The sequence below is a fragment of the Ixodes scapularis genome, unplaced genomic scaffold (assembly GCF_016920785.2).
Source record: "Ixodes scapularis isolate PalLabHiFi unplaced genomic scaffold, ASM1692078v2 PGA_scaffold1__304_contigs__length_218370807, whole genome shotgun sequence".
Classification (NCBI taxonomy): domain Eukaryota; kingdom Metazoa; phylum Arthropoda; class Arachnida; order Ixodida; family Ixodidae; genus Ixodes; species Ixodes scapularis.
In genome coordinates this window covers 104,374,792-104,388,200 of record NW_024609846.1, presented here as the reverse complement: position 1 = coordinate 104,388,200, position 13,409 = coordinate 104,374,792, and the positions used below count along the sequence as shown (strand labels likewise).

At 45.2% G+C, this 13,409-nt stretch overlaps 1 protein-coding gene across 1 annotated transcript; it reads left to right on the top strand.

Moving 5' to 3' along the window:
• Window positions 1–10,661: 10,661 nt before the first annotated feature.
• Window positions 10,662–13,015, top strand: LOC115331389 (putative nuclease HARBI1; the record flags this gene model as incomplete). Its single annotated transcript, XM_040205572.3, has 3 exons — window positions 10,662–11,453; window positions 11,815–12,029; window positions 12,955–13,015. Coding segments are annotated over exons 1-3 (879 nt in total), but the record flags the coding sequence as incomplete, so codon positions are not given.
• Window positions 13,016–13,409: the final 394 nt, after the last annotated feature.

Below are 13,409 nucleotides of genomic sequence, written 5' to 3'. Positions count from 1 at the left end.
TAGGTTTATATAAAAAAGAGTGCTTCTCACCTGCAGAGATACAGATGATTAGTACGGTATTTTCTTGACGCGCACTGCTGCCGAACTGAAGACCTGCAGGCTGGTGTGTTGGCTTCTTTTATGGATGATCCTGCCGCGAGTAGCGCTGTTGTCGCTGCGTCCCTTGGCCCGTGGCAGCGTGAGTGACGAATGATGATGTGGTGATCTTCGATGACTTGAATTCGCGAGTAGCCGGCAAACTGCAGAGATACAGATGATTAGTACGGTGTTTTCTTGACGCGCACTGCTGCCGAACTCTTGCTTTATTGAAAACCAATCCTGGTAAAAGCCGCACAATGTGCCCCTCTGTCCCTCGGTACTACACCAAGCTCTCTTCTCACTCTCTCTTTTTTTTCAGTTGAATAACTTTTTTTTTCTTTCTTTTTTATTTCTCTATCTTCACAGCTTTTGACATTCCCTATCTGATGCTTCGAACGGACCAGAACTAATAGCTAGGCTTACCTCCTCTGCTCTTGAGGATGCATATATCCCCGTCGTCACCACTACACACTCACAGTTAGGACTTGAACAACTAAAACCACTGAAGGGTAGCCGCAAAACTAGTTCAGCCTCACTTGTGATTAAATGACTGTATTTCATTGTTCCCATTTATGAGACAAAATTTATAGACCGACACGCGGAGCGGCTCTGTTTACCAACACGGTCGGAAGGCCGCGCACGCGCGGTAGCTATGTGGGCAAAAGCCGCCCGGCTCTCCGTGTTTTCGCCATTGCGTTCTATGGCGTGCGCTCGTTGTTGACGTTGTAGGGACGCTTGTAGCTTTATTTGGGCGTCGTATTTCCTGACAACGCATGTCGTAGGCTATGCCCGACTATTTGAGCTCGCTACCCGAGCATGAACGGCAGCGGTATCGAAACAAACTGTGCGTGGACGGCGTTGCCTACGAGGATCCGTACGCCGTAAACAAGGCCTGCTGGAATACCGACGTGAAGTTGCGGCCATCGAAGTCGACGGCTCACGTCGTCGTTTATTTAGTTTTTTCGCCAAGCCAGTTCACGGCCGACACGGTGCAGGCGTACAAGTGTCTCGAGGCCTACGATTACTTCTTGTTGGTTTCCGCACTGCCGGCGGGATCAGCAGACTGTGGGTCCGCGGAAGTGTATTTATTAATTAAATAAATACACACAGCGTCTTCAAGTCAAGGTATGATATTTTTCCTACCCCCATGACCACAAGGCATGACAAGCAGTAACGCTTTGTCCGCTCTGAAGTCTTGGCGGTAACACGTTTTAACTAACGGCGTTGCCGGTTACGCGTTACTTTCTTCAGTAACGTAGGAATCTACTCGTTACGCTTTCGACGCAGGAACGGGTAACGTACTTATGTTACTATTTCAAGTAGCGTAGTTAAGTTACTCGTTACTACTTCCCAAGTCTTCAACAAATTCCACTTCAATTTTTTCCGTGTTTTAGGCGTCAAGCCATGTTTTTCTTTGCGTTTTTTCTCGTGGGTATTTAGGTGAAAACGTAAAGAGAGATAAAGTAATTATGTTCAGTTTCTGCATGAACAGAATGTTTCTTGATATATGAGCTTATGCATACCTGTATCGTCAAAACCGTAAAATGTGTTAAATCATAATTTAAAAAGTAACGCAGAAGTAACCTGCGTTACTTTTTATCGGTAGCGGTAACACGTTCCTTTTATTTGCAAGTAACGAGTAACGTATTTCGTTAACCATTCTGATGTTAGCCTGAGACTGAGGCAGGAAAAAAGGAAGTTTCAAAGTAGAAGAAAAAGGAACAATCGAGGATACGTCTCTATTAGAGACGTATCCTCGACTGTTCCTTTTCCTTCTACTTTGAAACTTCCTCTTTTCCTGCCTCAGTCTCAGGCTAACATCAGAATGGTTAATTTCCACCAGCTCGCCTGCGCACTCACTACAATATCGTATTTCGCTACTTTTTTCGGTAACGCCGACAACACTGCCGTTCTGTCTCCGATCCCCTTCTGCTGGGTAGCACGGGCGTAGCGAGCCTCCGACGAGCGCTTGGCCGATGCTTTGTGCGCCAACACCGTGGGAACAAAATCCGGGTGGTATCGATCAGACAACGGTTTTCCTGCACATAAGCAAGCCTCGGGACGGAGATTGAAATGGAAGCCGCACTTGCCTTCAAGTGCTTGCCGCACAAACGGTCGTTCGCGCGAGGCGAACATTCTTTTCGATCCACAGATATTATCCACCTTCTATGCGTTTCAGAGTCTGCCGGGAACTTGTGGAAACTCACCCCGCTACTTTTCTTGTACCTTTCAGTGCAATTAACGGCAAAACAGCTTCGCGGCATGCTGAAATGCTATGACGCTCATGCGAAACGTGCGCGCTTTTGCCCACACCCCCCGGCTCCGGCGCGATCGCAGCGCCGCCGCAGCTCCGTGACATCAAGCCCGCGTGTCGGTGTATATTCTCAGTGTACAGAAACCTGCCCACACTTATGCAAATGTGAGCCTGGTTTAATGGGGCGCTTTTTGAAGCAAGTTATTCATTTTAATCCTATAACAGGGTGTAACACAGAAGGTTTAACAAAGAGAGTGGCTGGGGAGTTTAATCACTGCAGCAAAACGATATGTCATAAGTCATTCTGCAGTATTATTAAAACAACAATATTTGAATTGTGCAGCCAGGCCTCTTGCTTATCTGTATCGAGCCAAGATACACTACCTGCTATAGAAGGAGGCAATGCCGCATTCAATTTCTTGTGCCCAGCGTCCCACTGAAAGGATACTGGTTCATTAGCATTTCCTTTGCTTCAACTTTTCACTAAAGCTTCTTCTCTCCGAAATGCTCTTTATAGGTACCCTCACCAGGTATATGAGGAAGCTGCTAAGGCTCTGGTGAAGAGATATCCAAGGCGGGCAGATGCTTCAGCCTTGGGATATGTGAGTTTTATATTTTACTAACCATAAATCCACAAACTATCACTGACTTTTGAGCATGATCCCGAAAACTAAAAACACAGCTTACCTATAACATAGCTTTGCTAATACTCTGCCAAGCTGGATTAAGACGACAAACGACAGAGCCACTGTTAAAGAGCTGTTTTATGTACAATTTTATGCAGTGTGTATTTGCTCAGTGGTGCTACTCGCATGCAGTTTTACTAAAATTGAAATATATTCATGAAATGTAACCTGTCGTTTTTCGGACGTAGAAGCTAAGTCTAGGTGTTGTAATAGTATCGGAGGTCTGTGACATCACGGAGAAAGCTTTTAAGATGAAAATGCGCGTGTGGTGTAAAGACGAAACTTTGATTTTCCAGCTTTATATATTTTTCTGTGTCTTCGTCTTTTAATATGAGCTGTTTATAAAACATGCATTAGTACTATGGCAAAACTACGACTAGATCATTTGATTTAGGGTCACTTTAAAAGTAGCGCCATTCATCGGAAACAAGACGCTGCTCCGTGGATTGCATGTATTCATTATATATTTTTTTATTATTTATTACACAATAAACCTGGCTGGCAAGTCTGCGGTACAAACGAAAGAATGTAAGGAGAAGGTTGCCTCCTGTGAATGTGGAAGTGGACATGGCCCGAGAGGAATCCCGCATCCAAAAGGAAAGGAGGTCCCTTGAAGCAGCAGCCGGGAGGGAGGAACGCACCGACGAAATGACAGGCGCAGCAATTGCGAAACGACGAGTAACTTTCAATTCAATGTAAGCTTTAAAATATTAAAGTAAGCGCTCTTCAACTTGGTGATTTAGGCACGGGGGGGAAATATTAAAACAAAGACAATAAAGACGCATGAGAAGGGCGTCTTTCATAGCCTCATTTGCTGGGAAACGTGAATACAGAAATCGCAACTCTATTTAAGTATAAATTTTTTTTCTTAATGCGCAAAAGCCTCTGTGTCTCAAAATGGTGCAGGTCTGCAAACCATATTTCGGAGTTGGTGAAGACGAATACAGCATCAATGGGCATATCGTCTACATAGTGGCTGAGACCAAGAAAGCCCTCTGGGATCGGGAGAAAGTGAAGGACGCGATGGATCGCTCATTTGAAGAAATGCAGCAATGGACGGTCGGAGGGAGAGTGGTATCCGACATCGTTGAGCGCTTTCCAGTCCTCAAAAAAAGCGAAGAGGTAGATGTTCATTTCACTATTATAAATAACGCCGCATGTCTCAAGTCGCCGGGTAACGCATTGAAGTCCACTGAAAAAATCTGCGGTTGCAAGTACCGAGCTCTCATTTTCAACAGAAGTGTATTTTATAGGTGCATTTAACCTTGTGCAATTTCAAGGTGTAGCTCTGTTCTTGTGAAAAGTTAGAGCAACATTCGTCGCGATTTCAGAAATGCGTCCGTCATAGACGACCGAATTTTCTGCCGGCGAAAACGGAAAAGTTCTGCACAAGAAAGGACGCGAGCAGGGTGCTCGAGCTCTGTAAAGAGGCAAGCGGCGAGGAGAAAGACCGTAAGTAGTAGTTCTAAAATTTTCCTATTTTTGCTATCCCGTGATAACTAGGATCTCCAAAGACCAATTTTCTAGTTTTCAAAGATTTAAGTTAAAGGTATTTGTAATTCCTTCAAGCACTATCAGTAGAGGACTATGCGACAGGCAATGACAATATATATTCTCAAGTTTGTGTATTATACCTTTATTCCAAGCCTTGTCTTTTTTTTTAACTAAAATGTCATTAAAAGGAAACATTGTGACATAATTGTGTTGCATTTGTTTCGAAGGCATCCTCACCTTCACAGCCGTCGACCTCCTGCCTCGACTTGTAAAAAAGAAAAGCAGCTCCTTCATCAAGAAGCTGGTATGAATTATTAAAAAATATGGCCTTGCTCTTGCAAACTTTTCTTCCGGATCACGCGTGAAATGTATGCCATTCACGGGAATCTTCAAAGACGAAGCTTGTTCTGTTTCACGTCAAAGGTTGACGCGCAAAATGCTATGCAGCGAGGCTCAAGTCACTCACATCCATTTAGTTGTTTCCTCCAGAAACTTAGGAAGACAGCTAATTTTGTATGAACTCGTGGGGATAATGTAAATCAGAATGTATAAGATGTTAGTCTGGCCTAGGCAAAGACCTATAGAAGTCTGACACTGCTAGTGTAGGTATATATCAAGACTATTTAGTAATACGATCCCGATAGGCAGTTTTACGTATACTTCTTGTGCTCTTTAGCGGCTACACTCCCCCTAATTACCTCATAAGGAAATGCACACGAAAAGAACCCCGATTTTCAGAAGGAGGGATACTATTTTCATTATCGTGACTATTTTAATGGTGTCCAGGGGAACGTTATGCTGATAGTTTGTATGTAAATGTATTGGTCGATATTTTTATTGCGATTTTCCGTTGGGGGGGGGGGGGGGGGGGGGCGGGGGGCAGCTTATAGTGAAGTGCCACAGTTTAGTATGCGAATGGTCATTTTAGTTTTCGTTTTTGTTTTTTCGGAGGGCCCACAGGTGAAATTTTTGTGCTGATTTGAAAATCAACGTAGAAATATAACTTAGAAGAGAAAAGACCCACCTCGTGTCTTTTTCTTCGTGTTGCGACTGGAGTAACGAAATGAACGACCTTGTTTTTGAAATTGTAGAACACCACACACGAATTAATATGTAAATCAATCTGCTAGTATTAAAAAAAAGAATAATAGAGATGTCATCAGAAGTGAGGATGTGCGTTGCAAATGAACATTTAGTATTCCCAATGTTGTAGCACCTATACTAGAAAGGCCGGGCTCGTGCACAGCGTGGTAATCTCTGAGCTAATAATACGGAAGGATAAACGCTGCCATGAGTTGGATCGGAAACTATCAGAACTGGAGAAAGCAAGCATGATTTTATGTATATAATGATTATGCGGGGAAGTCGATACGTGATTGAGACTTTTATTTGAACATGAAAATCGAATGAAACATGGACGCCATCATGAAGGCTCCAAAGCTGTTTACGATCACAAATAGGTAAAGCAATGAACGAAATACCTAAATACATAGATATATTCGTAGTCAACTAACCAGAAAGAACTGATAACACGTGTTGTCTTTTTGTGTACATTTGATTAACCTTTTTTCTGCTTTTTTATTTTTGTTACAGGTACCCGGAGAGCGGCATATTCACCTTCTGTCCTCTTTTCCGGGGAGGACGCGGTATCGTCGGCTTCGATGCAGGTGGCCGTAGAAGGGCTGACTGTCGACGTGGCAAACGTCGTAGAAGGCGTCAGTTTAATGATGGCCATGCATTGGGCCTTCGACATTGAGTATCGGCCTAGTGCGAAGAACACCTTGGTGGTCCTCGAGCGAGCAATGGGCGTTAAGGAAACCACTATAACCCTGACTGCTCTAAAGGTTATTGGAAATCTTTAGGTTATTTCGGCATTCAATTTAAGCTCTACTCGGTGTTCGGTAGTGCACGCCGAAATGTCAGCACGTAGGTGAAACAGTGTTGCGGGCACTCTAAAATTGGAACATAAAAAAGCTATTCACATGTTCCAATCCCTGCATGTACCCAACACAATTTCTGCTCCAAGGGGTAGTGTCATTTTGCGGGACACTGCCGAACACCACAAAAACACAAATCCACTGTTAAAAATTACGTCCTACAGCTTCAAATAAAATGGTTTTGTAATTTTCCAAATATGTAGTGAAAATAAAGACTTCAATCATGACTACCTCTTTTTGTGAATCTTTCTTTCAGTGGTGTCAATATTGAGAGTATGAACTGATGCCTTAGAAAGCACCCCTGCTTTACTAAGCACTCTAGCAGCTCTTACTTGGGGAATTTGCTTCCCAAAAAGGACTTCTCCCAAAAGTTTCATCTGACTGCCTGTTTTGTAATCCGAGTATCAACAAACCCCGAAAAAAGCGGAGTCATTGAAGTCTCCGGTACACGGAAATGGTGACGAGCAACTCTCCAGGGACGAGGGTTCTCTGAGTCTCAGAGGGTTGCAAAGGTTGCTTGGGAGCACCGTCATACGAGCGTGTCTGTTAAATACCCAGGGGAGTTAAAGGCATCCTCAACCGATAGGAGTTCTGTAGTTCCCATGATGCTGCAAAGTCCCACTGGACTGGGGAGTCACGAGAGTCCCTAGGAGCTGCGAAGGGCGCAATATATCTCCCACAATGTGGAGAGCCATGTGAACACCTGGGAGTTGAAATAAGCATTAGACGACACCTATAAAAGGAAGGGTGGTATGAACCCCTGGGAGTTATAAGGAGTGCCAGAAAACACCCCTAGTCAGGGTGATCACTTGACTCCCTAGGTGTTACTTAGTGAATTAAACAGCACGCTTAGTGAGGGGTGTCAATGAGTCCAAGGGATTCAAATGAGGTGCTAAAAGACCCCCCAAAAACGGGGTGTACTAGAACTCTCCAATTTAGGGGAATTACATGACTCGCCCGGGGAGTTATTTCTGAGACATCGCTTGACTCCCCTAAGGGGAGTACCAGTGTACACCTTTTTTTTTAGAGTGCACCGAAACAAGATAAAACCGCGGCGTTCCTCCGTTCCTTCTGAAAAAAGGAATGCGTACCAGGAACGTCGGTCCTAGGTTGAAACGACGTTTAATATATCTACGGTCATCATCTCAGTAGTGAACAGTTGTCATTCTTCACGATGTAGGGCCCGGGCCGTTCGACCTCCTCCTTGCAACGACCTTCCATAGGACGATATTCGGCTTGCTGTTTAGTACGGGAGTTTATCCGTTGTCACACTGCTAATACATCATGCAAAAGACAGCCTGCAGACAATGTCTCAGGCGTGCTCCTAGACTAAGGCTAGGTGGCGCAAGCTACCGCCCGTTACAAAGGGCATAGCAATTAACATCTATCCATCCATTCATCCATCCTTTCTTGTATGACGGTCACATTGTCCGTACAAAAGCTGTCTGCTGACATTTTCAAAGCATAGAAATGTTCGAAGCAGACATGCTTGGAACATGCCCGAGGCGTTTCTGCCGGTGCTTCTGTCGTCATGTCTGCAGTGAACACCGTGCCTTTTGTCTGATGTATGAGCAGTGGGATTGACTCTTATACTTAAGGCCACGGTCCCACTGAATGTGGCAGTTTAGGTACTTTTTGGCAGGTCATTATTCATCTCCTTTTAAATGCTGTTTGTGGGACTGATGTCATTCGAAAGGCAGTGCAATCCTCTTTCATTTGATATTACGTATGTGTGGGTTTTTACTGCTCATGCGCACTTGTAGCGTTGCGAATATGATGGGGCGGACCCTCACTTGCTCCGCTAGTTCATGTTTTACGAACGATCCATTAAAGATAACACGGTTCCAATATAGCAGTTTTGTTAAGATGATGTCGGAGCAGAATGTAACGATACACTTTTTTGGTATTTGCACTACTTTGTTTTTTTCATCCCTCCAAATACTGCCCTAAAATTGACATTTTTCAGCGCAAATATGTTTTTAATGACAAGCGCTAGGGCAATGAAATTATCTACATATGTAGTGCTTATAATTGGTAACATGCAGAAAAAAAATTAATGTTGTGTAAATTTTTTTGTTCAGATATTTTATATCGAACGTAGCACGTTTTTGTGCTTCGAGTCATGGTACTTCAAATGCCGCTGAGGAAATAATTAAACAATGATAAAATCTTTTATACCATTTAGAGCTACAATGGTTGCCCAAGGGGTGGACGATGGCTTTTTTTCATTTTCAAAGTCATAACGCTCCAGGAGCGTTTCAAACTTACCTGTTTTTGACGCATATCTTTTTTGGACATCAAACATATTTATTGGCATCTAATAACATTTATTGTTTGGAATAGATATACATTGGGATGTATTACATTTTCACAATGATCTTGCTTTGGTTTCTTAATAGGTGTAGAGCTTAGCTAAATTTAAAAACAATTAAAAACTGTTTGGGTGTTTTGTTGCGTTACCTGGCGGATGGCAGACAAACTGCTGATTTCTAGTGTTCAAAAAATTTCCGAGGGCGGCGTTGGCGTCTGTATCATCATCAATCTCCGTGTCTTTTTACCTTCACATTTAAAAAAATATATTGGAAGATTTACTATCGATAAATGAATGGTTTAAGTACTAAGTCAGGTTAATAAATCTAAGACAAATAATTACACGCGCGTAGCGTGATATAATGTGTTCGTTATTCGATATGATTGAAATCAATAAACAGTAAAGACGAAGAGGAAAGTAATACACCCGAGTTCACTTCATGCCTAGAGTCACTAAATGAGATTTAAAGTATCGGCACTTCGTTTCCCAAAATTGTTTTGGGCGCCGCCATTTTGGGTCTTGTTCAGAGTGAACGCAACTGCCGATCGCCATGATCCAAAAGTACGACTTCCTTAGCATTAGATGCGGTGCTAGGAAGCTGATGCAATATTGCAATGCTCTGTCGCGGGTTGTTTAAACATATCTGGGGGATGGAAAAGCGTTTCCTGTGATTTTAGATAAAGCTTCAGGTAACTGGCAACCATGATTTTAAGCCACAATATGGCCAAGTGTCGTTACTCTGAACCGTAGCTAATTTACTGGCACAAGCGGGAACAATAAGGAACAGTGAGCCATAGTATCATGAGTTCAAGGGGTGTGGTTCTTCGTCCGCCGAATATTGCTTCCAGGGGTGTTTTTACCGTGTAAGATGAGACCGGTCGCGTGCTGGTGGAACAACAACCTGGCGATTCTTCACTGAACTGCTTCTTCCGTAAGCTTCAAAAGGGCTTTTTTTTGTTTTTGTTTTTTTGTTTCGCACACCATCTGTTCTGCACGCCCGTTAGTTGCAGGATGGTATGGTGCACTAATGTGATGCCTGTTTCTTCAAGTTTTTTCTTCAAAAACTTGTTTATTTTGTTTGAAGCAAGATTGGCCGCGTTATAAGAGAAAAGTATTTTCGGTAGGGCAAAAGTAGGTAAAAGAGACCATAGAACGTCATTGACGTGTTTGGACGTCGTGACAGGCATCGTGTAAACTTCCAGCCACTTAGAGTACGCATCGCCCATGACTTCGCAGATGCGGATACGTTTCGCCACCCACCGATTGAATAGTGGATCGTTTTCAGTTACTGTTTATGATGGCGTTGGACTCAAGGAAGACTTCGAGTCTTTCCAGAAAGTTAGCCCAGGTGCCAGGACTTTTGTCGAAAGCGGTAAGTGTTCGAGACGTCGACAACATCGGTAGCCACATGTTGTGCTTGACACTGGACACTTACCATTCGCTGAGAAGAAACTTGCTTGTTCGTCTGCCACGAGTCGTCCGATACCAGGTCATCACCACAACACCATCTCCCGACAAAAACGCATGTCCATAGTTAGCAATCACGTGAACTTATAAATTCCCGAACGCTCATAACTTGCCGTCGCTAAACGCCGTTCATTCATGGCGTCATCAATGCAAATAAACGTCTTCCTATTTCTTCTGATGGTTTTCATCATATTCCTCCTAAGCTGTACTTACATTATGTGTGTCGATACTTCCGAAAATATTGCAACGGCGTTTGTTTTCTGGGAACCCCCCTATTATGTAATAACCTTTACAACATTTTCCGGATCTCGTAAAACACAATATTTCGTGACGTTATTTTAGTCATCATTAAAATGGTGAGGTAAGTACCGTAAATCGCAAAGCAGTTTACTTGACGTCCGCTGCCACTGGTATCTTGGAAGACTAACCGCCGAATTCATAGATCCCACTTCACTCGAACTTAACTTCCAACGCCCTTGAGTGGGTGTCATTACGTTTCATAAATCCCCCTTCACTCGAAACGCTCCCTCGCCTCGCACTTCACTCGGACTTTTCTCGAAAAAATTCAAGTGAGCGGTGGCACCGCCCTTCAACTACACTCGAGCCTCCCTTCATCGCAAAAGATGGCGGGTTACCCGGGTTATCGGAGTGATGCCGCTCGCAGGATCGCGTCTTTTGAGTTCGCTACTCGTGCGTGCGACCTTGTGTTCGGCGTTATGTACCCGCTCGGTCCGTCGGTGCCGCGGCGTAATCTATCGGACCGCCTGAACCCGATGGAGCTGTACAGTGACCGCCAGTTCCTCGCGAGATATCGCTTTACGAAGACGACGGTGAGGGAACTCCTGACGCTGCTGCCTCTCCAGCAAACCGGCGACAACCGAGGACTGCCGCTCACCCCCCTGCTCCAGTTGCTGGTCACCCTTCGCTTTTACGGCGCCGGGACCTTCCAGATGGTAGCGGGAGACCTGGTGCATGTCTCCCAGCCGACTGTCTGCCGCACAGTGAGGACGGTGACGACGCTCATCGCGAGGGTGCTCTTCCGAAGGCTGGTGCACTTCCCGGCTGCGTCGGAGTACCACGGCGTTATGCGCGACTTCTACGCAATGGGGCAGTTTCCTGGCGTCACGGGTTGCATCGACTGCACCCACGTGCGCATCAGAAGCCCCGGCGGAGATGATGCGGAAGTTTATCGCAATAGGAAAGGAGTCTTCTCCCTGAACGTCCAGGTGAGCTCATATTTCTTATACCCCCTTTATTGACGTAGCTTGCCTACTAAACTGCCAGGCTGGGAAGCATGGGTAATGCTCACGCAAAACGATTTCAGCTGTTCAACCCGATCATTGTAAAACATAGGGAAACCCTTTCATCAGCTGTGTTGTTGCTGCTTATTGTACACCTCTGGGCCCGCTCGAAATAGCCATTGCACAGCCTATACCTGGCTTGCATATGCGACGTTATTTACGGGCAACAGGCACGTAGCCAGCCCCGGGGGGGGGGGGGGGGGGGGGGGGCAGTTGTTTCACTTGTTTTCGAGCATGAGCCAACTGGCCCAAATTGCCGTATTAATGCAATGTTATATACCTGCAGGCCATCACCGGCCCACAGCTACAGTTCTTTGATGTTGTGGCAAGTTGGCCAGGATCTGTGCACGACAGCCGCATCTTTGATGGCAGTCGTGCGCGTGCCCTTTACGAGGAGAGCAGAGTGCCCGGCGTCCTGCTGGGGGATATGGGCTATGCCTGTCTCCCTTTCCTGATGACGCCGCTCGCAAACCCTGGAGCGGCAAATAGTCCCGGAGGGAGGTAAGCCAAATCATCGGCAGAAGTATAAGATTTGTTTTGGTACTGCACTGACAACATCACTAATGTCTGTAATAGCAGGCAGTCATTGCCGGTGACAAACAGTTCTTCAAGCGTTTCATGGACAGATCACTTCGCCGATATCCAATGTTCTTTCCTACCTTGCCGAACCCTTGGCGGTTTCGACAAGGCTTGGTGCAAGCTCGAACTTGAGATTATTTTAGCACCGAGATGTTTCAATGGCGCCCTGTTATGGTTTCCATCCGTGACGTCACGAGTGGGATTTGCCTCGACGTGACGTCACCAGTTGTTATCCTGTCTACTTACCATCAGGTGCGACGACGACTTCGGTGGTGTGTTTAAAAAGCACAGTGGAAGCTAGGAGTCATTGCAATCCGAAAGTAACACCGTCAAAGCTGACAATCTGACAATGCTCATATGCCCACGGTTTGGCCAATCGTCGAAAGCTGACCGCAGCGGCGCTTTTGGTCGCGCACATCGCTAATGAACCATTTCCCCTAGCAGAGCGGAGCAAAGCGAGGTGTGATCGTGTGGTCTGTTTAAGACATAGCTTGCCCCGCCGTCGGTGGTTCATTCACTAAAAAGTAAATTCAGTCTAATTTTTCTTTTTCAGCATTAGGCAAATGAAAAAAAAAATCATAAGATTTGACGACCGCGACCACTAAATTCAATCCACCTAGCAGAAGAAAACGTTTGTCGACGAAATGTCGCAAGAACGAAAAAGTTTCCATGAGATGTCAACAGTATCATGAAGCCGTGCGTGCACGAAAAGTTGTCAATAAAACATATCTAACCTCGACAAAAGAATGTCAACCTGTTATTTCCATACTGAAAAAGAAAATACAGTGATTGCAAGTATGTTCCCAGATGCCTAAAAATCGATCACATGCCTTATAATTTGATTTAGGTACAACAAGGCCCAGATCCGAACGAGGAACTCCGTCGAGAGGGCCTTTGGGGTTTGGAAGAGACGATTTCCCTGTTTGGATATGCGGCTCCAGCACAAGACTCGCCACTCATGCAGCATCATCACCGCGTGTGCGGCTTTGCATAATCTGGGACGTGCAAGAAATGAGCCCCTACCTCCTCCTCCACCCCCGCCACCAAGTCCCAGGGCACGGAATGCCAGAAGGCGGCGGCAGCCACACCTGCCACCGATTCTCCCGGAGGACTCTCCTTCGGGTCTGCGTATCCGGCAGAACATCATTCTGCTGAGCTTTACGTGAGCTGCACGTAGGCTCAAGAGGCCCATCACACAGGCCATGAAGGTGAGGAGTCGTACTTCCAAGTGTGTGATACTTCAGTTTGACTTTAAAAGTGAACCATCAGTAAAGCAGGCATAGCAGTTTGAATATGATTTAT